The 27,252-nt window shown below is 36.6% G+C and overlaps 2 protein-coding genes across 7 annotated transcripts in view; both read left to right on the top strand.

Moving 5' to 3' along the window:
- Positions 1-27,252, top strand: part of LOC124160815 (2-oxoglutarate dehydrogenase, mitochondrial) — a 123,536-nt gene that overhangs the window by 83,709 nt on the left and 12,575 nt on the right. For all 5 annotated transcript variants that reach the window (XM_046536895.1, XM_046536892.1, XM_046536894.1 and 2 more), the window contains 14 exons: positions 2,073-2,328; positions 3,798-4,032; positions 4,406-4,585; positions 5,231-5,411; positions 7,183-7,310; positions 8,033-8,185; positions 16,912-17,140; positions 18,852-19,002; positions 19,564-19,691; positions 20,230-20,408; positions 21,277-21,399; positions 23,658-23,821; positions 24,521-24,668; positions 25,555-25,709. In XM_046536895.1, coding sequence (XP_046392851.1) covers positions 2,073-2,328; positions 3,798-4,032; positions 4,406-4,585; positions 5,231-5,411; positions 7,183-7,310; positions 8,033-8,185; positions 16,912-17,140; positions 18,852-19,002; positions 19,564-19,691; positions 20,230-20,408; positions 21,277-21,399; positions 23,658-23,821; positions 24,521-24,668; positions 25,555-25,709 — 2,410 coding nt within the window. The remainder of the gene's footprint in view (positions 1-2,072; positions 2,329-3,797; positions 4,033-4,405; positions 4,586-5,230; positions 5,412-7,182; positions 7,311-8,032; positions 8,186-16,911; positions 17,141-18,851; positions 19,003-19,563; positions 19,692-20,229; positions 20,409-21,276; positions 21,400-23,657; positions 23,822-24,520; positions 24,669-25,554; positions 25,710-27,252) is intronic.
- Positions 10,358-15,299, top strand: LOC124160816. 2 transcript variants are annotated; one of them, XM_046536898.1, is made up of 3 exons: positions 10,358-12,616; positions 12,732-13,043; positions 13,115-15,299. In XM_046536898.1, the coding sequence occupies exons 2-3, from the start codon at positions 12,738-12,740 to the stop codon at positions 15,251-15,253; spliced, it is 2,445 nt and encodes an 814-aa protein (XP_046392854.1). In that variant the 5' UTR covers positions 10,358-12,616; positions 12,732-12,737; the 3' UTR covers positions 15,254-15,299. The 2 variants fall into 2 exon arrangements, with proteins under 2 accessions (XP_046392854.1, XP_046392853.1); XM_046536897.1 differs by having other exon boundaries at positions 10,358-13,043.

Here is a 27,252-nt window from a genome sequence, read left to right as displayed (position 1 = left end):
AAAAAAAACTTAAAATTTTCAACATTGGTTGGCATGAGAAAAGAAGCGAGGAAAACTACTGTATGAAGTATGCTTTGAAAGCAAACTTTTTAACTGTTCCCTTTTTGTGATTATGCATCAAAAAAGATTTTATAAATGTGCCAACTTGTGACATTGATGAGGGGGAAAATGTGATCATAAATGCAGAAATTCAGTGTTCATGATCTTAACTATTAATTTTTGATGATTTTACTACCATTTTCCTATTTAAATTTGCTAATTTGCCAGGTAAACCTGACTAAGCATTTGTCTGCTTGAATACATAATCGAAGTGGTATTATGTGATTATCACTCTCAGTGCATTGCACTCTAGATTAAGGGGCTTGTTCCCTGAAGACCCTCGTGGGGAAACTGCTTCAATGCTTAGGGGAAGGAAAAGGGAAAAGAGGCACCATCATGATGATCCCAACAACCCCTCCAGGAATAAGGATAAGGGATGAGGGAATCTCGATGCCGTCGTTAAAGTGACCTCTTCCAAAACCAAATTTGATCTACTCTGAGAAATGGAAGATTATTCCATGAAGAAGAATTATGCAGGGATTTTTCTCTAGATCTAGTTAGCCCATCAAAATGGGATTGGTGAAGGGGTTCATATCCCCCTCTTCTCCTATATTAGCCCAAAAATATTATATACCCAAAAATTTTTGTGGCCATTCCATTGATTGATAGGAAAAGAAGCACTTAAGAGACTAAATTTGTGACTCAGATCTTTGGTGTAAATAGTTATCAAATATAGGCTCATTTAAAATTTCATGGTGTTAATGTGTCTGTGAATAGAATTTGATTGCCTATTGGATTATCAACTTGTTGCTTTAATTTAGTTTTTAAGGACAGAAACAAAACTTAGTCCCATCTTAGGAAATAGTTTTGACTATACCGTTGTGCTTAGTTTGAAATGTTTGGTTGCCTTCCAGCTTATGTTTTGATTCATGTTATCCAATGTCCCTATGTATGCATAATGCATCATAAAATATAGCTTCATTAATGTTAATGTGCTGAATACTGATTGTTTGGTGACTGTATGATGTGGGCTAAAATTTTTTCAGTGAAGTTTTGTACCAATTATTACATTTCATGGCTAAAATGCTGCGTAACTAGTATAGGCTGGCATACATGTTAATCGAGTTTGCCGAAGTCATAGCTTGGCATTTCCATTCTCAATTTTTTTTATTATCTGTAATTGCAAGGTGATACCATATTTTTATAATGTAAGCATTGTTTTTTATATTCTCTAAGAAACAGATTGTGTTGGCAGTGAAATCACTTGGTATTCTTTGTAGTTGGAAATTTCTGTGCTTTCTCCTGAAGGAGTTTCTATTTCTTTAAGATGCTGCTATTGTCTTTAAATTTATGAGACTTAGTATTCTTCTTGAACCACAATTTCTCACAATCTTCATTAGAAACTGTCTTTCCTTCTTCTGTGATGGGAACTTTTTTTAAGGGTTGCTAAAGTTCTTGTAATAATTGTCTATTTTTTAAATGTTTTCTGTGCATGTCAATACTTAGAAGTAGTTTCACTTAATTTTTCATTGAGATAGTTGTTGAGGTTGGTGATTTACTTATGATTATTGAGTGCCTGTTGTAGTGTGTGCTGGTGTGGTTATTTTGGCTTTGTTGTAGCTTATGTTAAAGTTTCTTTTTAATTATTGTTTGAAGTGCCTAATAGTTCAGATAATTTTAGCACGTACCCCCTGTGTATTGCTCATCTACTGCAATATCAGCAACATATATGAAAAATTATAAGGTAAGTGTTGAAGTGCAGCTGTAGGAACCATATTTGGGTTTGGTTGTAATTGAGTGATCATATTACATTGGTAATGGGTATTCTTCTTTCATTGTAAATTCATGCCTTGATTCACATTAAAGCACTACATCTTAAGAGTGGATAAAATAATTCATGGGATCTCATCATCACCCTTAAATCAACTATTCATAGAGGGGGAAGTTATATACCAGCGCTTGAAATTTAAGTTTAGGAATCTATATTCAGTTTATTTCTTCTAATAATTATTTCTTTGAAACATCTATCACAGAGGAGAAGGACATGGATCGGGTGTTTAAACTACCCTCAACTACTTTTATTGGTGGCAAGGACAAAGCTTTACCTTTGAGGGAAATCCTAAATAGATTGGAGAATGCCTACTGTCGTCACATTGGTGTTGAGTTCATGTTCATCAACTCTCTGGAGCAGTGCAATTGGATTCGCCAGAAGTTTGAAACACCAGGAATCATGGAAGTAGACAATGAGCAGAAAAGATTGAACTTGGCCAGATTAACTCGTGCTACAGGGTAGGTTCTATCATCATTGTTAGACAGTTTGTCTTACAGGTTTTATATTTGAAATGATTAAATGTACTTTAATGTGAATATGCCAGCTGATGAGAAAAAAATGTTCTTAATGTTTTAAAATTAATATTCCCCTTAAACTGGGATTAAAACCTAAATATGCTTACCTAACCTCAAAAATATTTTAAAAAATAAAGATGTGGGGAAAACTTTGTCCACCTTTAAATTCTACAACCGCATAAGCACTTCATTTCATTCATTTTGCATTAATGGTGTCTTGAGTTTTGCGTCCCATTCAAGTTATATTTTTCGAGAATCCAAAAGATGTACATACATTTTTGAAAGAGTCCTGAATCCTTGAAGTGTAAGGATGCTTGTTAGGTGTATTGGTCTTAAAATGGTAGGAATTTTTACCTCAAATCACTTTTGCCTCATCAAAAATATTTCTCAATGCCTGAATTCAAAATTTTTACACCTGAGCGTAATAATATGTGTATTTTGTAAAAAAAAAACTTTGCATTAAATAATCTCTGAAAATAACTCCATAGTTAAGTTGTTTAACTTGACTGTCACCTTTAGAGGCTGAGCACTGGGGGCTGTAAGGTCATGGAGCGCGAGTACAATTTTAAATTAGTAGACCTTAATCCGCTCTTTTCTCTATTGGTTCTGATGGTATTTATTTTATTTTCTTGTGTTTCAGTGGCTATCATTTGTAGGAATAATACAGGGGTTAAGCTAAATGAAATCAGGTTGACAGAATAAAGTTTATTCAATGAATGTAAAATCAAATTTTATTTACACGTTCCCTGCCAGGATTTTTAGATGAATTCACCCATGGCACCAAATGTCTATATTTTTCTTTTCGATTTAATACTTAGATTATTTCCATTTGAGTTTTGGTGTGTATTCATTTATGTGCACTGTGTTGGTCATGTCATATACCCGGCACTGAAGTAGCTGTGACTGACGGCATGCTACAAGAGGCCAAAAAGTGACTTATACTTCATTCATTATGACGGAAGCGGTGTGAAGATGAATCATACGTTTTGGTCATTATGACCGAAGCGACAGTGAACATGTTAACAACAGCAGCGACAACTGTTACAATGGATATTTACTTCTTCATTGTATTCTCTCCAGTTGTGCGCATTCAATGTGAGACTGCTTGTATTTCATACTGCAAGATCTATGTGCAGTCTATCAGGCATCGTTGAAATTTTCATGCATAAAAATTTTTCTCAGTAATTCAGAATAAATCTAATGCATTTGAGTAACTTATTAGGAGTTTCCGATTATCATCTATTATATAAAACCACCCCTGTCTATGTCAATTTTGCTATGGAACTGTTGGTAGTCGCATGGTGCAGGTTTCGCGTGTTGGTTTTTTCCTATAGATAAAAGATTTTCATGGTTTATTCATGTGGATTTATGTGACTTTTTTGTTTATAAAATCATTGGCTATTTATATCCAGGTTTGAAGCATTCCTTGCTCGAAAGTGGTCGTCAGAGAAAAGATTTGGATTGGAGGGTTGTGAAATTTTGATCCCCGCCATGAAGCAGATCATAGATAAGTCAACAGAACTGGGAGTTGAGTCCATAGTTATGGGAATGCCTCACCGTGGTCGTCTCAATGTTCTTGCTAATGTCTGCCGTAAACCTTTGGAGCAGATCTTCACCCAATTTGCAGCTCTGGAAGCAGCTGATGATGTAATTAAGTTTCCATTTTCATATTTACATTCTATTAGCAGTAATAATATTAATTATCATGATACATTCAGTTGGTGTAAAGGATTAGTTAAAAGAGATTTCATTGCCATGTTAGTGATATATGTGCCATTCTGTCTGTATGTGCAAAAGTTATTAAGAATTATTGATAGTATTTCCACACCTATAGAGTCATGCTTATTTAATCTTAAAGTAAGATAATTAGTAATTTTTTTGTCCACTATGCTAGGTTTCATTCAAGAGTGGCGTTTATTCATAAATTTAATTTTGAAAATGAGATCATTTATGTGCTTAAGCAGCTCTATGCTAGGACTGGTGTGTGTCGGAAAGGAATCATTCTTATTCTTTATTCCAGGGATCTGGAGATGTGAAGTATCACTTGGGAACATACATTGAGAGGCTTAACCGTGTCACCAACAAGAATATCCGACTGGCTGTTGTAGCTAATCCATCTCACCTTGAGGCAGTTGATCCTGTTGTGCAAGGGAAGACAAGGGCAGAGCAGTTCTACAGGGGTGATGGAGAGGGCAAGAAGGTATGTTCATGGAGTCGATCATTTCTCCAGATATATTTGATTATATGTCATGCATGGAAACAAAATTGAAACATAACAGCAGGGCCGAATTTTCCTGTAGACTAACTAAGCTTCAGCGTAGGGCCTCAAGATCAAGAGGGGCCAACTTTTAAATTGTTGGCAAAACCAAATTACACTATTCTAAAAACAGCAAAATTGCTCAACCAAAAGAAGAGAAATAGTATACATGACAAATAAACTTTGGTTATGGTCAGGGAAAAACACCAGAGGTGTTGCAAGAAAATGTGAAAATTGTGATTGAATGTACTTCTTATTGCATTGCTGCATATGATTGGGAAGGAGGAAGTTTGGTTGTGGTTCTCGCTGGGCAGTAGGGAGTTGCCCCCACTTGATGCTACCTCAATTTATTTCTGCTATTACTGCTGTTCGCTTTATTTTACAATATAACTCTCTGCATTATACCTTAGAATCTCTATGTATTAATGCTTTGCCAATAAAAAGTCAGGGAAATTTAAGAAAATAGGGTTGGAAATCAGGGAAAATGCAGGGAAATTGAAAATCAGAAATTCGTATGAACCCTGATACTGTAATATCCTGTTATTTAAAATTTTTTTTTAAAGCACTTCATTCTTTCTTTATATTCAGGTAATGTCCATGCTGCTTCACGGTGATGCAGCATTCTGTGGTCAAGGAATTGTTTATGAAACTTTCCACTTGGCAGATTTACCAGACTACACTACCCACGGAACAATCCATATTGTTGTGAACAACCAAATTGGATTCACCACTGACCCCAGGCACTCCCGATCATCACCATATTGTACTGGTGAGTATAGTAATCCTGCCTGAGTCTGTTTCATTCAATGCGTTTCATGTACAAGGGCAGTTTTTTATTCAACCTTCAATGAGTCATAAATAGAAGACTTACGTGAATGATTAAAATTATTTCATTTCTAAAAGTAATTCCTGCTGGTGGCTATTTTTCGTCATATTTTCCTCGATGATTGGGACGTTGTGTATGCCTTTGGGTAAGAATACCCTCTTCATAAAATGTTGTCACCAATGATTTTTAATAAGTTATATTGTTGTCCCGAAGTTAATACATAGACTGTTTGGAAATGCTGCCTATCTGGCCAGATCTTCATTTTAGCAAAAAGAAGTCTGGACTGCACAGCAGATGATTGAAAATGTTGCACTGAAAGGAGCTGTTGGGTTTCACCACTGCTGAAAGGATAGATATTTTCATTTGTCAAAGCAATTCTATAAGTTGTGTCTGCATATGTCTTTTTTTTATTTGAATGGGTCACTGCCATCGTCGTAATGTTCCTCACTAGGAAGCTGCATTCATTGTCCTTCCTGCATAAAATCCTCAAGTAACTTGCATTTTTGGTCCCAGAACATTGTAACCGTAATCTTTCGATTGTTGTTATTTTTGCTTTATTTTTTGGTGTGTCATATTGAAAACATGTTTAAACTCCATCTAGAATTGATGTAAAAAATTCTTCTATTTTATCGGCGTGAAGGTCAAGCGTATCAAAATGAGGTTTGCGGAAAGTTTTGTGGTTGTTGTTCTGCAGGTCACTCTTGGTGGTAGAATAAATTGAGGGGGCCATGTTTATTACATGCTACTCAGCTTAGACTCACAACTTGTGTCCGAAAATGGCAAAGCATGTGGCATGGAGGATTGCAATACCCCACTGCCAACACTACCCGTTTGTTGCTTATATGGCATTTATGCTGAGCAATTGGAAGCTGGAAAAAACTGCCCTCATTGTTCTCATTAGCCAAATTAAAATTCATATGATGATGCAGGAAAGTAAAGGCATATGAATAATTGAAGACATGAAAGAGTCAGATGATTACCTGAGCTGAGGTTTTTGAGGAAAATGAGAAAAAAATAATGGTTCCTGCAATCAGAGAGTTCAAGGAAAGTTTTAAACAATGTCCACTGAATTTATTTGGAACTTATTGTCAGAAACAATAATTTGTGTTGGCGAAGGGGAAGAGGGGCTTCATGTGTTGGTGGTAATCTCCTTTTTCAAAAAGTGGTCATTATCTAGTTCTTGCACTCAGGACTGCAATTAACATATCAATTATCCAGGTTATTATTTTCGGTGATTACTAGAAGAGAACTAGTAATTAATCATGTAAAACTGAATAAGTGCTACTTTATCACGTGCAGCTACAATTGGATATAGCTCTTATCTTATTGACCCTTAATAAGGACCTAATACTATCTAAATAAATCACTATTATGCATATATATCTTCATAAAATGATAAAAGAATTAGCTCTGACTTCCCCATTACTCACATGGTCAATGAATTAAATCTATATCATTCTCCCAAATATATTAATGAGTAAATATGATTTATTTACTTTGTCGAAGAATAGATGTAAGATCAGCAATAAATATATTTGGGAAGAATTGTGTTAGAGGAAAACGTTTTTTATCTAAAGGCTTTATGCCATTTTTTTCACTGGATTGAGGCTCTTGTCTTTCTGAAATTTGGAAAGAATGCGAAAATATTCTACGTGTTTATTTTATCTTCCTTTTTGCTAATATTTGTCTTTTTTGATGGTATATTATCTTTTAGATGTTGCACGTGTGGTGAATGCTCCCATCTTCCATGTCAACTCTGATGATCCAGAGTCTGTCATGCACGTATGCAATGTTGCAGCTGAATGGAGGTCCACCTTCCATAAAGATGTGGTTGTGGACATTGTAAGTTATATATTGTCTTAATTACTTCTTGTTTATTGAGATTTTCACCAGTTTTGGCTATTCAAAGTTCCCATCCGCACTTCATGGTTGGCACATTGGCACACCAGAATTTTGCTTCAGGGGTGCTTTGGTAGTGTGCAGGTTGCCTATTCTGATATTTTTTGCCATTTCATACGCATTGGAAAGCCATTCATTTAATTTGATCAGCTACACATTATATTAAATAAATATAGCTATATGCGTGCTGTTCAAAAGTTAAAAGCGTAGTAGAGCAGAAAATTTTCAAATTCTCAAGTTAATGACTTTGTGAAAAATGCAGGCAAGAATTACTCCTGTGCATGACAATAAATACTTGGATGTCTTCTGCTGAACCAAGGCCATTCCAGAACCAAGTTTTTGGCTCCGTGCTGTTAACCTTAGTTTTTTTTATTGACTGTAGATGATTGATGGCTTTTTTCTAGTGGCAATTAGGTCTTACAATAAATGTCTGTCTAAATGTTTTCAGTATGAAAATGGATTTCAGTAAACTTTTATATATTTTTTACTTTTTCTGGTGATAATTTTACTTCCTTGTTGATTGTCTTGTTTACAGTACATGTTATGGTGCTTGAATATGATAAAACCACAGTGATTTAGTTAAAATAATGTTTTTCGATTAAATTGTATTGATTTAACTTGTCAGGGCTTTGTATTACTTATCTTCAATATTTTGTTCATTATAGGTGTGCTACCGTAGGAATGGCCATAATGAAATTGATGAACCTATGTTCACACAGCCTCTTATGTACAGAAAAATCAGGAACACAAAGCCAGGTTTGGACAAGTACGCTGACCGGCTAATAAGTGAAGGAGTTGTTACACCTGAAGAAGTTAAGGTAAGATAATGACAACATATCTTACTTGGAAATTGGCATTTTTTATGTCATCCTATTGATTCATGGCAGTAATTAGGGCTGTTTAAATATCAAATTTTTAACTCAAATGGTGTTGCTTGAACTTGAGCTAAACCTCAAGCTAAAATTTGCAAGTCTCCTTTTTTATGTCCTTAGAGAAAATAAGATCCATAGGTCAAATTTAATTTTACATTAACTCTCTTATTGACCTCAATACCACCAATGGAAGAAACTTATTGTAATATTATATTATGTAATATTATATTATAATTATGATGGTGGAATAGGTTGGGGAAAAAAAATATTATCTCTATTATGCATCTGCTGCCAGTACCATTTTTTTATCGGTTGTCCTTGTGGGCAATAAAATTTTTAACTCATTTGGATTGAATCACTTGGCTTTTTTTCTACAAAATTTCAAATTTTTATGGCAAATTAGGTTGCTATCTTAATCGGAAATTTTCATTAAACCAGTTGGTGCGTAGCTAAGTTCTCGCTGTTTTTTTTTCAATGAAAATACAAATTCATCAAGAGAAAATGGAGATAAATAAATTAATCAAAGTATTGACCATCGCTAACTGTAACTTTTCCCCATCACTGTGACGGAGCTTGAATACTGTAAGAGTAAAAGTGTTCATCTTTTGAGGCAACCCACAAGTCAAGCCATTTTTTGATGTCTTGATATGAGTGCTGCTGCTGATCAACCACCAATGTGCCATTGAACAGAACAAGTAATTATTGAACAGCACAATATCTGGGTTATATGGCGGGTGTGTTAAGACTCTCATTTGAGCATTTCCAGGTAGGTTTTAAAGGGTTTTGCAGTGTGAGGTCGACCGTTGTGATGCTGTAGAACCACTTTGTCCTCCATTAGGAACCCTAGTTCCTTGCTTTTGCATTTCGCAACACACGCTTGGAAATGGCTTGGTGCATAACTCCTAATACATAGGTAAGCTTTTGTTGAGTTTGGCATGGACCTTCATCAAGCAATGCCTCCAAGTCAGCATCTTTGAAGGTTTTTGGTCTTCACGCGGACAGTTGTCAACAATGAAACATGACCATCTTTGAAGCGACAGAACCAGGGTTGATAAAAATCATGATTTTTTACAAAAAAATCATTTTTGTTGATTTTTTTTATTTAAATCGGATTTTATTGATTTAAATGAGATTTTTATGATTCTCCATTCATCAAAAATTCAGTTATTTGCAAAACTAACTATTTGGGCAGCATATTGGAGAATTATTGTTTGCAGAAACAATAGGAGGCAACATACTCTAAACTTAATATAACATTTAGTCAATCAGGGGAGAGAACTATGGAAATGCCAATGGTATCAAATTAAAAATTACACCAGCATAATATAAAATTGCCATTGGAAGTATCAAATGTGCTATATTATGTGGTTCTAAAGCATATGAAGTTTAGAAAAATTCTGTAATTGCAACTCGCAATGGTGTCTACGTTTAGAAGTTAAATCAGAAAACAATTTTTTTTCAACGGATACACTAGTATTCTAACCAAAGCCATTTTTTTAAATTTTCATGTTACATGCATTCCTACAGTATCATTTCTATTTAAGAGTCATCATTGTGCTGATAACTGTCGATTCATTGTATTAATTAAGAAATAAAAATCAAAATTATACACTTACAGCTTCCTTTTCTTGATTCTTTAAAAATCAAACTTATAGATCACATTATGATTTAAATCGAAGTGATTTAAATCAATCAACCCTGGACAGAACCAAGCACAGCTTGTTGTTTCTCTTGGAACAGCATCTCCATAAACTTTTTGGATCACTGAATGCACTTCAGCTGCTATTTTCTTCTAATAAAAGAAGAAAATCAACTCTTCCCGCTAATGGTGGTTACTTGGTTATAACTCAGACATTTTTACGCAACAATAAGGATATGATGCCAAAACAAACTCACCATCGTTGTCAAGCGGCTTATTTTCATAGTGTCTAAGCTTGATTCATGATATTTCCGATATGTCAAAATCGACCGGCAATCACTGCTTGCCAGTGTCAGTGTGGGCTGCTTCTGCTAGGGATACGCGGAGAGAGGAGGTTGTCATTACACGATTGAGGGTAGACACTGTGCCATGTCTCACTCTTATCTCTTCACAGAAGATAAAATCCCACCTCAGTGTGATCTAGGTTGGGACAAGTCAGGAAAGTCAGGAAATAGTCAGGAAAAAAAGTTTTGGTCAGGAAAATCAGGAAATCGTCAGGATGAGCGCCCGAAGAGTCAGGATGGATCGGATTGTGTGCCTTTTGCTGTGCCGCCGGCCACCGCACGCCGCACTGGCGGCAAGCGACAGCCGCAAGATGAGCCGAGAACGCCCGCGCCGCGCTGTCTCACCGCCTCCCTTCCCCTCGTGCTAACCCGTGCCGAACTGGGCTGCCGCCTTCACCGCCGAAGCAAGGAGTGCTGGCGTCGCTCTGCCTGCCGCTGCATGGCAAGGTTCTCGCATGTGTTCTAGCAATTCACCGCTTTACACGACGCAATTTTGATTGCGCCTTCGCACGTACGTCAGACTGCGCAATTCCGTGTACCGTGTAAAACGGCCTTTAGACACTCTTAACCCTCTCATGCATGCATGCATGCATGAAATCCTTTGGAGTAATCAAAAAATAAAATAAACATGTGACGAGTGCAAAAAGTGAAAAGGGTTGAAATTTTACATCGCTTGCTGCAGCGGTTCCAATTAGGCAAACGTTTAGCAAATAATTTAGACTATTGAAAAGGAACCAACTTCAATATTGAGCTCAGAGAGAATTCAGAAGAGTCAAAGCATTTTTAGAAAATTTCTAGAAAACATTCAGCAATGTGAGTCACTTAAAAATAACGATCATTGATTATAAAATAAATTTTGAAATTACCGATTGCTAATTCAGATGCACTATAATTGAATTCATATGCCTACTTTTAAAGCTCCTCTCGATCACCCGTCAGGTATGCTATCAGCTAAATAAAACTAAAACACATATATGCATATGCTTTTCACTAAGGATGACCATGTCATTGCAAAACGCTATTTTCTCACCATGCGTCTTGTCGTTCATTATCATGCTCTGGAAAAATTAGTTGATAATTGAGAATAGAGAAAAGTATAAAGTCTGAACGCAATGAAGATTACCAATAAATCTGGAGCAAAGTATCAATACCTGAATTAATGACTTTTGATCGGATAACCAGGCTAAAATCTCAAAAGTAAAAAGAATCCTTCACTTGGAAGAGGTTCTGATTCAATACAGTTGCAAGTACATATGACGTGAAAAGAAAAAAAATTGAAACGGTTTATCCTAATTTACCTTAGAAGTTTAGCAAGACTACCAATTTATAGCTTGTTCGAGTGAAGGAATAATTACCATAAAAAATATAGGTTTCTATCATGCGATTTACGATCTTTCCCGTGATGCCTGAGAAATATTTTTAATGCGCTAAAATATTTTTGAACTTCAATTATCACATGTTATGGGTTATTCTGCTCAGCCATTGCCTGGAAAATTGCTCTGTATTATTTAATGGCGTACAAAATAATAAAATTACAACTAGTTTTTAGTCTCACGTCTAGAAATGAGGTTGAATGATTTCTTACAATGGGGATACAGTGGAGGTCATGCCTTTCGGGTTGATGATGTAAAAACATAATTGTCTTTGCACGAATAAGTATGTTAGGTAATTTATCTCAAAAGTGGAAAAAAATCTAGCTTATCACATGTGATAGGAGCATCGCAAATCTTGTACATCACTTCTTTGGTATATATACATATTAATTTTGACCGATTCACTTTCAGCGATATTTTTTTAACGTGTGAGGGGTATTAAGAGGTTGTTGGTGCCGATTTGTATATCCATGAAATAAAAGGATTCCTAAATTCAAGTGCCCACGTGTAGTATGAGACGTTTCGTCCAGCTTTCTTCGTTTCTGACAGTTTGAGCACGTCGCCACTGTATAGCGGGAGGCCGGCATACACGGCAGTGTAACGCGCTCTTCTTCCACAAAAAGTCATTTTATCATTTGTGGACTACTGAGACCATTAACGGAGAAAGCGCAGGAAATATTGACTACATTGTGTTGAACGCATGGCGACGCAGCGTCTCAGGAACCTTAAATGAATTCTGTACTACCATACGACAATGCAATAGCAAAGTTGCATTGGGTCGTCTGTGACATAGTAGCGGCTTGGTAGGCTCATGCGCAGAAGCGAGTGAGGCAACCTTAGGCTCTAAACCTTGGCTCCACGGTCGCTCCTTTTCCGCGCCTTTCCCCCCACACCCCCCGCCATCCCACGCGCTCCCCGGGTCTACGCCCGCGGCGGGTCAACAATAACAGTGCGACGGTGACGAGTCCGGACGAGTCGGTGTGCCTGGAGAGCAGCGGAGGTTGCGTTTTCTTCATTGAAGGTAGGCTGTCACGAATATTAGCAAACTCACTGTCGTGTTATTTTATCCACTCCATTCGACTATTCATTGAAACTTAATGGTGCTGTAGTTCAAAATGAGATTGTATTATTTTCAGACCCGAATGCTGAGGCCCATTTCGTCTCTAGTCATGGTCGGGGGAAAGCAGACGTATTGGAACGAGGATTGGTCAAAGGAGCTTCATTTCAGCTGCTTCTCACCAAAGACTTCGACTGCATTAAAGCATGGATTGCCAGAAGGAAAACCAACATCTTTCTACTGCTCGGTGTGCTGCAAGACGAATCAACTCGGCAACATGGGTCGCGGTGCCCTGACTAAACACCTGTCATCAACCCACCACAATACTGCCGTCGAGAACAAGAAGAGCTGTTACGGGATCAAGATATTTTGTTTGCCTTCCGCTAAGAAGGTAAGTGATGGTGAGTTATTTGTAAAATCTTCGGGGTTTTCTGGTTCTCTACCCCAGCCTGATTTTTGTAGGTGACTACAGCAACTCCCTCTACCTCTACATCCGCGTCGGTGAACCCCACGGCGGCGGCACCTGGTTCCTCAGCATCGGGTGGGACTGCAGAAGACCCTCGGGACGATCCCGATGACCCCACACCAGCTTCACCTGCCTGCACATGTTCATGCCCATGTGCGCGATGTACCAACGAAGTTATCGCCGTCCCGAAGACTGCTGGTTTGCAAGGTCTTAACACCTGGTTAATGAAGCAAGATACTACCAAAGCTGAGATTTTGTGGTGTATCTATTGTGTAACGAGCCATACTTCTTTGTCTTCTGGGGGCAAGGCAGTGCAGTTATTTCCCACAATGTTCCCAGATAGTATGATTGCTGCAAAAATGGAATTGGGTCGGAACAAAATCGCCTATTCACTTGTACATGGTTTAGCCCCACATTTCCATGATGTTATCACATCTAAGTTAACCAAACTGGATTTTGTGGTAGTTTTATTTGACGAGAGTCTCAATAAGTGTAGCCAGAAGACTCAAATGGATCTTGCCATTAAATTTTGGTGTGATGATCAAAATGAAACGGTGACGAAATATTATGATTCAGTGTTCCTGGGTCGCTCAAGGGCGACTGATCTCATATCGGCATACTGCACAGCAATTCCTAGAAGTGTGCAGTCTCATGTGCTTATGGTTGGCATGGATGGCCCGAATGTTAATGTCAAGTTCCTGAAAGATCTCCAGATTTATATGAAAACAGAGTTTGGTGAGGATGAGCCACTGCTGCTGCTCATGGGGTCCTGTGGTTTGCACGTAGTTCATAATTCCTTCAAAGAGGGGGTTAGTAAGTGTGGCTGGAATATTGTCATGTTTCTCAGGGCCTTATACAATATATTTAAGAATGTGCCTGCCCGTCGCAGTAAGTATACAGAGTGGACAGGCTCTACTACTTTCCCAAATAAGTATTGTGCAGTGAGGTGGTTGAATAATGCACCTGGTGCCGATAATTGCATCAAAATATTGCCAAACGTAAAAACTTTTATTGAAAAAGTGAGAACTGGACCTGAAGAGGATAAAATAAAATCTGCCGGCTTCTTGTATGTTGCAAAAGCTGTTGAAGATAAGATGTTGGGGCCTAAGTTAGCCTTCTTCTCATATGTTGCAAGACTTGTTGAGCCATTCTTGACTACTTATCAAACCAATGACCCAATGGCGCCGTTCTTGCACACGGACCTGTCGAACTTAGTGTCGAACCTGCTTAGACATTTTGTCAAGAATGATTATGTAAATCGAAAGTCAGATGTATGTAAAGTTGACATTACCAATGAAGACAATCTGATTCCTGTGAAGAACTTCAATTTTAGTTTTTCTGTAAAGGACGCTCTCAAAAAAGTACAAGTATCTACTCCAGAAATGCTGAAGTTCAAGGAGGAGTGTGTGCTCCTGCTGAAGGCTATGGTTAGTAAAATTCTTGAAAAGGCTCCCTTGAATTACAAACTCTGCAGAGCCATAACTTTTTGTGACCCAGAACTGATTTCACATTCCAAAACTGCCGTTTCTACTCGACTGAACGGCTTCTTGGAACAACTGCACAGCCGCAATTGGCTTCCTGCAAGTGAGTGCGACACTATTTTGTCTGACTTTAAGGTGCTCTGTGACAAACAAGTATTTGCTAACGCCTGTCAAGAATATGATCGTCAGAGGCAGAGACTAGATCATTTCTGGAGAGGTATCTGGGATCGTTATAAGTGCTCAGATGGTTTAGTGAAAGTGATTAAAATGGCTCTGATCATAAGCCATGGCCAAGCTTTCATCGAGCGTGGCTTCTCCATCAATAAGGAGATAATAGTAGAGAACCAATTAGATATGTCTTTGGTGGCTCAGCGCCAAGTGTACGACTCAGTCAACGCTGCTGGTGGCGTAGAAAACATAAAAATATCTGCTGAAATGATCAACAGATTTCGGCACGCGCGCTCCGAGTATGAAGAAGCAAAGAAGCAGCGCCGATCTGAGGACGCTGAGGTCGAAAAAAAAAGGACCCATGAGAAGATGATTGGAACTGAAGTTAAGGAGCTTCAAGCCAAAAAGATGAAAGTGTTAGCATCAAGCCAGAAGGAGGCTGATGCCATTGATGAAGAAATAAAAAAGTTGACTGGTACTTTCTAACTTAACAATGGAGTTTCTAACTTAGACAATTTGTGAAGTGCACTTTAAATTAATAGTGATTTTTTTGTTCACCAAGTTTTTTTTACTGTTTTGACTAATGATTAAGTCACAGTGATTGCTAGTCCAAAGTGGCCATATTTTGTTTGGAAAGTCAATATGAAAGAACTATGATAATTTGTGAAGTGTACTTAAAATGAGGAAATAGTGATTTTTTTGTTCACCTTGTTTTTTTTACTGTTTTGACTAATGATTAAGTCACAGTGATTGCTAGTCCACAGTGGCCATTTTTTGTTTGGAAAGTCACTATGAAAGAACTATTATTATGTGTGAAGTGTACTTAAAATAAGTAAATTGTGATTGTTTTGTTCACCTTGTTTTTTACGGTTTTGACTAATGATTAAGTCACAATGATTGCTAGTCCACGGTGGCCATATTTTGTTTGGAAAGTCACTATGAAAGAACTATGATAATTTGTGAAGTGTACTTAAAATAAGGAAATAGTGATTTTTTTGTTCACCTTGTTTTTTTTTTACTGTTTTGACTAATGATTAAGTCACAGTGATTGCTAGTCCACAGTGGCCATTTTTTGTTTGGAAAGTCACTATGAAAGAACTATTATTATGTGTGAAGTGTACTTAAAATAAGTAAATTGTGATTGTTTTGTTCACCTTGTTTTTTTTACTGTTTTGACTAATGATTAAGTCACAATGATTGCTAGTCCACAGTGGCCATATTTTGTTTGGAAAGTACCAAAGTACCTAACGTGTAGTACTGTACAGTAGTAACATTTCTTGTAAGTTTTTCTGATATTACAATTAAAAAATACTGAAGTGTTGCATATTTTGAGCTATTTCCTTGTATATGACCTCTTATGACATCTTTCTTCATGCGTTAAAACTTATGGCGAACGCTAGAAAAAGTCAGGATATATCAAGATTTTGGTCAGGAAAAAGTCAGGAAAAGTCAGGATGGGAGGAAATTGAGATCTTGTCCCAACCTAGGTGATGAATGTGACTCCGTTATTAGTGTGAGACATTTCTTGACAGAGTGTGATTTATATCGAGTATGGCGTAATAGAAGGGATCTTGTCGGAGGATTAATGTACATGCTCTGTGATGGCCCTGAGCGACTTAGCTCGGGAGTAGATGTTTTTAAAGTAACTGGCCTTCTAAGCTAAGTTTTGGTTAGCAATTTTCTTTGCATAAATTTCTCCTTTATATTTCCATTTTGAGAAAACCATGAATATGTTATTTTCTCCAATTTATGAGGTGATATTAAAAAAGAGATATAACTTTTTAACATAGGATATGGTGTGGTGCAAAATGACTTCCGATGTCGGCGGACACTTTAAACAAGATTACTACTACTAATCACTCCTAGAGCCATCTATTGACAAACAGCGAGAACTTAGTTGCACACCTAATATATTTGTCGCATTACATTACACACCTTGACATTATTACTATCATCTTTCTTTTGCGAGGTTTCTCTTTATTACCCTTTATGAATAGATTATGAATAGTGATCAGTAATATAACTGTTTTTATTTATAGTTATAAAAATAATTATTTTTAAATACTACAGTGTACATGCAGCTATTTTAATGTGTGCAGAGTTGGTTGTTAGATTTTTTGTCATGAAATCCTAATCTACTGCAGGATGTCCGTGATAAGTATGACAAGATCTGTGAAGAAGCTTACACAAATGCCAGGAAGGAAACTCACATCAAGTACAAGGACTGGCTGGACTCACCTTGGTCTGGATTCTTTGAAGGAAAGGACCCTCTGAAGGTGTCCCCCACTGGTCTGAAAGAAGACACCTTAGTCCACATTGGAAAGCGTTTCTCATCTCCCCCACCAAATGCAGCCGAATTCGTCATTCATAGAGGCAAGGTTTACCATGAAGTTTAAATGATGTTTGAATTACTTTGGATCCATCCTTTTTTCATTATCAATGACACATCGGTTGCAGACCTTTCTGTTGACATGGTCTTGAGCATTGAGGGGGGAATGAAGTTGGCTAGTGTTATCCTCACAGCCTGTGGGATTGGGTTCAAATCCCAGTGATGTCAGAGATTTTTCAAGGTTGCCCGATCCCTGCTGGAGTATTTTGTCGAGGACACTTTATATGCTGCACTGTATCCGTCAAATGGGATGATAAGTCATGTTGCCCTTGGTGCCTTTAATTAAGAGCAGGTTTATACTGGTGGCAAGTTCCGCTCCAGCCTTCCTTCCCTGTTATGAGAATGACTTAAGCTGTCTCACTCCTCCAAATATCAAGCATTTTGTGCAAATGGAAAAGCAAATCAAGTGACATACTGAGCTCCTTTCAAACTATGTAAACAGTAAATTTTTAAAAAATAAAATAAAAGTTCATTAAACTTACCACACTTCATGTAAATTTTTAAACCATGATAAATACATAATCTTTGAATTGATATTAATTATACCTCTTAAATACTAATTTCATGACAATGCTATAAAAAGTACTAAATAACGCTAGCACTGAGGGATAGACCTGGTGAAAACGACCCAGCACCCTTAGTGTTAATGATTCTTCGTTTTAATGTTTTTTTTCCAGCCTTTATATCAACTCACCAACCTGTCTGTTTGTTTGTCTGTTTGTCTGGTACAAATCTTGTAACTCAAATTTGACTCACTTCCTGTGAAGCAAAAACGCTGAAATTTTGCACACTTCTTCATTTCCGATGACAATACATGAAAATATAACTTTTTCTCTCCAACCCCCCTTTAACCACCCCCCAGTCAACCTATAGCCCCCCAAAACATGTTTTTGATCTAAGAAGTTCCAAATGGTTGATTTTCGTGTTTTGCGACCACAGTAAAAGTTATCCACTTTAGGCATATCCACATAGTAGGCATTTAAAAGCATAGGGGTGGCATTTTGAAACATAGGGGGCTTACCATTCATTGAAAATTTAATAAATATAGTGACTTTTTTAATACGTCACTTTTGGTTTTTCGGGGTCACTGCGTTTTTTTGCTTTGTGTCATATATAAACGTTGCTCATCCCCTGTAATCTAAATATAAAGGCTGGTTTTAAAAAAAAAATTTTTTATAAGAGCTTATTATTTTTAATTACGGTTTTTAATAAAGTTATTGATGCAAATGATTTCATTAAATTTGAAATAAAAAGTTGATTTTCAAAATTTATTTTGTATATACCTATTTATTTATATATTTATCTAGTGAAATAGATAAATGGCATTTAATATGCTTTGTGCAATTCTAGTATTCGAAAATTGAGATATTTGCGTATTCGAGCTATGATTTACTATTTGAATTTGATATTCAAGTTCGAGAAATCTGCTATTTGACCCATCTCTAGTTGTAACGAATAGGTTGGTTTTCAAGATGCAATAATTCCAACTCAAGTGTCTCGACTTACTTAGTGCCGGGGCAGAATGTGATCATGTAAACGCAAATATCATAAAATACTATCAGAATTTCCTTTGATGAGTTGTTGAATTTGTGATATCTCTTTTGCCAACCAAGCAAATGGATCAATAAAATGTGGCATTTTGCATCAAGGTGAAGTCTGTCAAGCCTCCATAATCAATTATTTGTTTCTATACAGGTTTGGAGAGAATAATGAAAGCAAGGATGGAGATGGTTGAAAATAGGACTGTAGATTGGGCTTTGGGTGAAGCAATGGCATTTGGTTCCTTACTGAAGGAAGGCATTCATGTGCGACTCAGTGGACAGGATGTGGAACGAGGCACTTTCAGGTTTGTTGAACAGATTAATTGTATGAAGTGGTGTGAAAATTATAATAATAATTATTATTATTGTTGTTGCTGTTGTTGTTGATTTGCTTAGAGATCATAATACCGTATTTATCTGAATATAGTCCCCCCCCTTTTTTTCCCAAAAATGCCCGTGGTAAAAGTAGCGGGGGACTATATTCCTGTGCACTTATTTTAATTTTTCCTAAAACTTAAACCTCAAAATTAAGGGGGGAACTATATTAGAAGGAACGCATATTGGATGCTTTGCAAAATTATTTTTAGTCCTTCCAAATAAAATTTGTTAGATTAATTATCCAAAAAGTGAGTACTTAAGAATATGTGATTGATTTAATATTTGAAGTTGATTTTGAAGGGACCAAAGAAGAATTTTAAGGCTAGCATTAAGCTTTCACTTTCCTTTAATATCATAATTATTTATTAAAAATATTCTATCAATTGAGATAATGGAGAATGAAGGGTAATTTATGCTGAAGTTGAAAACATTCACTTGCTATGCACACCTTTGAGATGGCACTAAAAAATTTTATTTTATTTCAACAGCCACCGGCATCATGTCCTTCACCATCAAAATGTAGACAAGGCGACCTACAGGCCCCTGTGCTTCCTATATCCTGATCAAGCACCATACACAGTGTGTAATTCATCTCTTTCAGAATTTGGTGTATTAGGTGAGTTATGTATTTCCATTCTATTTGCGTGAAATACCTCTTTTAGAAGTTTTTTTTTTTAGATTCTTGAATTTGAGCAGGATTAAAACTACTGCTTATTTCAATGAGTTTTTTTTGCAGGAATGGAAGCTTAGTTATTTGGATTAATAATAATCATGTGGAAATTTCTTGAGTCATGTATTTTGATTTGTTGGTTAATCATAATTTTTCACTGCCAAAATATTTTAAATATGTTCAATACTAACTTTGCCAAAAATGATTGTGATTTATTTTTTAATTATATGTTACAAATCCTCTTATAATGGTGATGTCAATGTTGGAAGTTGCCCTATTAAAATTTCCCATTCTTAGTAAGTAATTGGGACATATAATTCAAATTCACCATATATTGCTTATATCTTAAAATCTATGTGAAACTGTGTTAAGATTTGTTTAAAAACAAGTTTTAAGTGAAGAATACTCTATTGAGATATTAAATTTGCTATTGTACGGCAAATTTTCTTTGATATTTAATACATCCATTGAATTTTATTTACAGGATTTGAATTAGGGTATTCAATGACCAATCCAAATGCTCTGGTTTGCTGGGAGGCTCAATTTGGTGACTTTAATAACACTGCTCAGTGTATCATTGATCAGTTTATTTCCTCTGGACAGGCTAAATGGGTTCGTCAGTCTGGTCTTGTCATGTTGAATCCTCATGGACTTGAAGGAATGGTAAGTGTATCATCGAATTGTGTTATTTGTTAAAAATTATTTTTAACTTTTTCTGTAGCATATAAGTTAGTCTCAATTTCTTTTCTTAGGAATGTTGATGAGATCCAAATATGTATTTGAACTGGACAATGTTACAAAATTTTTTAGTACCTATTTTTCCCCGTTATTTCATTCTTGAGTGGATGAATTACTCTTGAAACTTGTGGATATGTAATTGGAGATTAAAGCATTATTTCTTTGTAATCATTGATCCCTTGAACTTTTGTGATTACTCACTTTAAACTTTTTCTCGAGTGAGATTCTGCTATGGTGCCATTGTATGGAAATTAAATTTTTTGCAGGAAAAGAATAGGATTTTTAGATAGATTGAAAGGGAGTAGGCCTTACAGTGAATTAAAGAAGGCAGTGCTGGAAGGAAAGGGAGGCTCCCAGATCACTTCTTGAATACTCCATGGAAACCTACCTTAATCGGTAGAATTCTATAATACTAATAACAATTTGAATAACATTATCGCAAAGCAATAACGACATTAAATGATCAAGGGTTTCAATTTTTGGACAACGTTATCATGAAATAACGTTGAATGGGACGACGTTAAATGAGGACACACTGTATGTTTTTAAATTAGGGTATATGTTTTCTATGGGCTATATCATTCCAAGGGAATATTAACTATTTATTTTCATTAAGGGAATATTTTTTAAGCATACTAAAAATTTTAGACATGAACATTTGTTTGGTGTCTGTGTAAGAATCGCCCTTGTGGTTCAGTATTAAACGGATTTTGTGTACAATATTTTTTTATTCTTCTTCGATGTGCTCTGCTAATTGTCCTACTTTAATTAAATTTTTAATGGTATTTTTCAGGGCCCAGAACACTCGAGTGGTCGTGTGGAACGATTCCTCCAAATGTCTTCTGATGATCCAGATTACTTCCCCCCAGAAAGTGAAGAGTTTGCTGTCCGTCAGCTACATGATATCAACTGGATTGTGAGTTCTACTGTTTACATGTTACTTTATTTAATTAAATGTAGAATTTCACTATTTTAATATGGACAAGAAAATGTCCATATTATTCATGCCTTATCATGCAGGATAAAGTCATCTCGGGTTTTCAACCAGATGAGTGAGTTCTTTATGTCTAATGTTTTAGGGGCATCATGTTAAGCCAGGGAATGATCACTCCCTGAAGACAAAGATCGTGACGTTCCTGTATACATCAGATGTAATGAACTCTATCACCCAGTTAGAGACCTTAGAGCACTTAATTTGTTTAATCAGACTGAAAGTACCATATTATTCTATTATCATGCAGTTGTATGTATATTTATGCACTTAATTCTATCAGCTTAGTGTACAAACATCTGTATACATTAGGCTCCCGTTATTATGAAGTTCACGCGACCAAAAAACCGGAGGTTTGTAATAACGAAGTTCATATGAACATTTCTTTCAGAAGGCATCGCAATAAAACGGACTTCGTCAAAATTTCTTGTCTCTTCAATATCCCGTATTTATATTTGCACGGCATAATAGCTTCATAGTCATGAGTACAATATACATGGTTAAATAATGGGCAATTATGTAAAACAAGAACATAGGTATGGTTTTATCAATAGAAGAATGCGACATATTGCAATCGAGAGTTGATATCTGCCTGACTTTATCTCGTCCTCTTCTCGATCTTTATATCATCTTCGGTATAAAGACAAGATGCATTCCAAGACCTTGTTCTTAAGTTGAGAAAACGTATGGTTATCCTGCATAATGCAACACTGCATTACAATTGTGCATTAACTCACAACAGGGTAGTTTCCTTCATCAAAGAAAACAAAAGGCATTGATTGCGATTCGTTACCCACCATTAGTGTATTCATTATATAAAAATTATTTGGTTTATGAAATCCCAGTTTAGACAAAAGGTAATGGTCAATTTTAACCCCATTTGAAAAAGGCCAGATTAGCGCCCATGCGATGCCACTCCACGTGACTTCATAGGGACCTAGATGCTATACGAGTAGTTAGGAGTTTTACATCGTCTGAGATTACCAATGCAAGCATGAGTCGCAGAGCTCAGGGAGACATCTCTTAAAAATCACATATTAAAGTTGCTTAAGGTCGAAAAGTTTCCTTCGTTTGATAGGGTATTAATAATCCTTATTTGAGCCAAGCGCTACCTGCTAGCAGAGTACTCTGCTACCTGCTAGCAGCCTGCATCGTAGCGGCGCTCATAGCCTCGCACCAAGGTGGCCTCACACAGCAGCAGCCAGAACGAGAATGACATCGCATGGGCTTTTCCCAGCATTCATACTTAGCATATCGTGTTTTCGCACGCTTGAAAAGTTTTAACTTTTCATTGAATCGCGTAAAATATACCGTCATTTAAAAATCTAAAAGCGTGAAATATGTACCCTAAGAGTCATATCCTATCAGTGTCGGCAATAAAATATTTAAAAAGAAGGAAACTACCCTATTGTGACGAGCTAATCTAGCTGCGCGTGCGTATTAGCTTGTCAGAATTGTTCACATTATGCCCAAAGTGCGAGTTCCTCTATGCCACTCCGCATCACATTGGCCAATTCGCAAGGTGTCAAATTTGAAATGTCGGGCACACTTTAATTTTTCAAATGTTCATATCTATGAAATTTCGTAAATCCAATGTTCATAAAAAGAGGACTTAATATAAGTCCAATCTACGAGCGGTAATGAGTGGGTCACCATGATTCCAGAGGAACGAAGCTTATTATATGATGTTGCGTGTGTACTGAAGTATCTCCCACTGAAGAAAGAATCATAATTGACACTTTGGGGCACTGTGCATGAGGAGAACTTAAACTTAGCCCAATGATTATAGCATAGTATAGTGTATATCCTCCTAAATGCCGTTGCTTATTCGTGGAACTTCATAATAACGTTTCTTTTATTATAGATTGGATTGGTCTTTTCATTGGGACCATCAGTTCGTTTCGTAATAACAAGAACTTTGTTATAACATTGTTCATATTAACTAGAGTCTACTGTTATTCATCCAAATCAAAATGTAAAATTTTTATCGAATGAATTTTTATTCTTAGTAGAGTCATTTTATCTTTTTCCTTTAACCTGAATTTATATCTTTACTAAGTAATTTTCTAAGTAATTTACAATAGCTGTGATTTAATAACAACTTAAAATTTACGCATTAGAATAAACTTTAAATTGCCTAAGCAACAGACTTTAAATATCTTCTTTTCGTTTCTTTTTTGTAGGTTGCCAACTGTTCAACCCCGGCCAACTATTTCCACATTCTCCGTCGTCAGATCGCATTGCCCTTCAGGAAACCTCTTATCCTTTTGACTCCCAAATCTTTGCTTCGCCACCCAGAAGCTAAGTCAAGTTTTGATTTGATGGTTGAGGGAACAGAATTCCTGAGGTAAATAATTGCTGGTCATGCTGTTGGATACATTTGTATTTTTTTTTATGGATGCATTATTATTATAAGGGATGGGACTTCTGCTTTTTCAAATCCTTGAATCATGGAATAGATTAAAGATTTGCAGACTTGAAGTCTCAAACATTTTTTTAGTCGTCTGTATAACAAAATAGCATCAGAAAATCAGTATTCTCCAGCAAATGCAGCACCAGGGCCTTCGACTTTCTAGCCAGGTGATGTGTCTTCACGTAATGTTTTTATTCCCATTCCAATCCCAAATACCAAGTACTTTTTATATTAAATTTGATCTAATGGTGCCAAGTCATTTATAAGCCAAGTCAGACAGAGTGATGCTATAACATTAATATATATCAATATTGGATATCTATTAAAATACCTAATGCAAATCGCTTCATTGTTTTCTGTTTAGTCTTTTCCATCCTTCATGGGAAGTGTTCATTAAATTGATGGAAATTTTTATTTTTTGCATTTTTCACGTTAGAGTGGCTTAAAATTAAATTTTTGATCCATAAATTTTATATCGCTTAGATTTTCCTAACATTTGCTGTAGATTCTCCTATTTTTAGGATTCATTCCTCCTCCGTTTATTGTTCTCAAATATTTTTAATTGTGATAGTTCATTTTCTAGCGCTATACCTGCCTAAATGTGAAATTGAATGTGCTCTAATTTTTTTTCAGGTTGATTCCTGAGGAAGGCCCTGCCGCTGGCAACCCTGATGCTGTCAAGAAGGTTGTCTTCTGTTCTGGAAAAGTGTTCTACGACCTGAAAAAGTCCCGTGATGAAAAGAAACTCACAAATGACATTGCAATTGCAAGAGTAGAACAGGTTCGCATCCATAAATGAACTAGTATATAGCTGTAATGATAATAATAATAATAATATATTCTCCAGTAACCACTCACACAAGTAGGTATAGAATTCATTTTAGTGCATGTAATTTGCTTAATATCAGGAAAATAAAAAGGAAATAGTCACAATATGGGTACATAAGGATGATGATTGCGAGAGATGCATACACTTCCAGTTTTGTCTGTGTTCTCAAAATTAAATGTATCAATAATTATTTAAGTCCATATTTCGAAGATGAGCTTTGTAATTTTGATGTAAAACTTAGTTTTCCAATATGAAGTAGTTAGTGCTATATACATTTGCTGGCCTCGGTGGTGATGGGGGTTAAGTCCTTTCCTGTGGAATCAAAGGTTGCGGGTTCAGATCCTGCCTGGTTACCCTGGGCATTGGTGGTTTTGAATAATGTGTATTGTGCATATCCATTATCCAACAATTTGAGCGATGGATTTTCTTATTTATAGGAAAATCCATCAAAATTGTTGGCACATTTTCGGCTGATACCAGGTTTCGCTAGTAGTGGGCCCTGGTCGCTTCTATAGCAGCGAGGGTATTCCCCGTCCCTCCCTTCCTCCCCTATCCCTATCGCAGAGGCATCGACGGGCGAGCTCCTATTGCAGTTACGCCTCTTTCCTTTTTCCTTCCTTTCCAAACCCCTCCCCAGGAGCGCAGGAGTCTCTGTCAAGTCTCTGACTTGATTCGCGGCCTCGGTGCGTTGTAACCCTCAGAGGATTCCCCTTGGGTCCTGATTAGTGTGCATATTTATTATAAAAAGGCTGGTTATTGGGAAATCAGTTATCATTGGAGAAATTATTATTGTTATTATTATTTTGCTCAAGTTTAAATTCTTTCTCCTTTTCCTTAGATTTCACCCTTCCCATTCGATCTGGTGAAGAAAGAGTGTGCCAAGTATCCAAATGCATCTTTAGTGTGGGCACAAGAAGAGCATAAGAACCAAGGCCCTTGGACCTATGTTCAGCCACGATTTTCAACTGCTCTCAACGACACCCGTGATATTGTGTAAGTTTTGAATGAATTTTTGGTCAAATGTATATTTTAGGCTGTTTTAGGCTATTTACATTGAATGCTGATTCTTCTAGTATAATAGCCCATTGTTTTCTGTCGCTGAAAATGAAAACTTTGTGTGAATGAAAAGCTTCAGTTTAGATGATCAAGGCAATGGCTGAAGGTTAATTGAGGTTTTACAAGTTCTAAGGACTTGAGGCAGCCTAGAGAAATTAAAAAAATTAGGGATGGGTCGAATAGTAGATTTCTCGAATTCGAATATCGAATTCGAATATTAAATCATAGCTCGAATATTCGAATACCTCGAATTTCGAATACCTCGAATACTAAATGATGAATGTGAAAATGTTTGACTAGGTCGCCTATGCAGCAGGAAACCCAAGATTTTGGCGAGTAATTGTGATTGCCTTTAAAGGATTCAAACAGGAATTTAGCTGATTAATGGAATATTTTAATTTTATGTAAACAATAGGGTAGTTTCCTTCATTAAAGAAAACGAAAGGTATTGATTGTGATTCGTTACCCACCATTAGTGTATTCATAATATACAAATTATTTCGTTCTAGAAATACCGGTTTAGACTAATGGCAATGTTCAATTTTACCTCATTTGAAAAAGGCCAGATTGGCGCCTATGCGATGCCACTCCACGTGACATCACAGGGACCTAGTTTCTACACGAGAGGATCGGAGTTTTACATCGTCTGAGGTTACCAATGCATGCATGAGGCACAGAGCTCAGGGAAACATGTCTTAATAATCACACAGTCTGTTTGATAAGGTATTAATAATCCTTATTTAAGCCAAGCGCTACTAGCTAGCATGGTACTCGGCTACCTGCTAGCATCCTGCGTCGTAATAGCGCTCAGAGCCTCGCCCCAAGGTCACCTCACTTGCGGCAGCGGGAACCAGAACGACGTCACGCGGAGTTTTTCCCGGCATTCATACTTACCCGTCGCGTTTTCGCGCGCTTGAAAAATTTCACTTTTAATTTAATCGCGAAAAATAGATATAGTCTTATAAAACTCTAAAAGCGTTAAATACGTACTTCAGGAGTATTAATATTTCGAATTAGGCAATAAAAAAAACCACCCTATTTGAGCATTACGCCTCCGTCGTATTTCTTCTTCTTCCCGGTATTTATTTTCCTGCGCAAAATGCTTAAATAAAGTCAGAAATATGTCGTGTTTGGTCTTATTCTTTTTTAAATTACGCGCACATTACTAATATTTCAATCCAATAAAAGTGTAATAATAATTGCCGAAAGTCATTGTTAGACACCTTTCGGGCTAGTAGATGACTCATGCAGCAGTTGACCTCCAGAAAGGGGGAAATTCGAAGCAGGTAGGTAGAAAAAGGTCAGTGGGTGAGAAAAGGGGGTGGGCGCGAGACACGTTTTTATTTTTCTCGCGTAACTTGATATTTTTTGAAGCTTAGGTCTTTGTAATACAATCCCTGCGCGAGCTGGGATCTTTTGTTTGATTTCGGAGAAGAGGAAATCGTCAAGAGTGGGTGAGGCGAATGCTGAATGGAGGGGG

This window comes from Ischnura elegans, chromosome 6, assembly GCF_921293095.1.
Source record: "Ischnura elegans chromosome 6, ioIscEleg1.1, whole genome shotgun sequence".
Taxonomy (NCBI): Eukaryota; Metazoa; Arthropoda; class Insecta; order Odonata; family Coenagrionidae; genus Ischnura; species Ischnura elegans.
The sequence above is the reverse complement of the archived record's forward strand: the minus strand, read 5'-3'. Positions and strand labels throughout refer to the sequence as shown.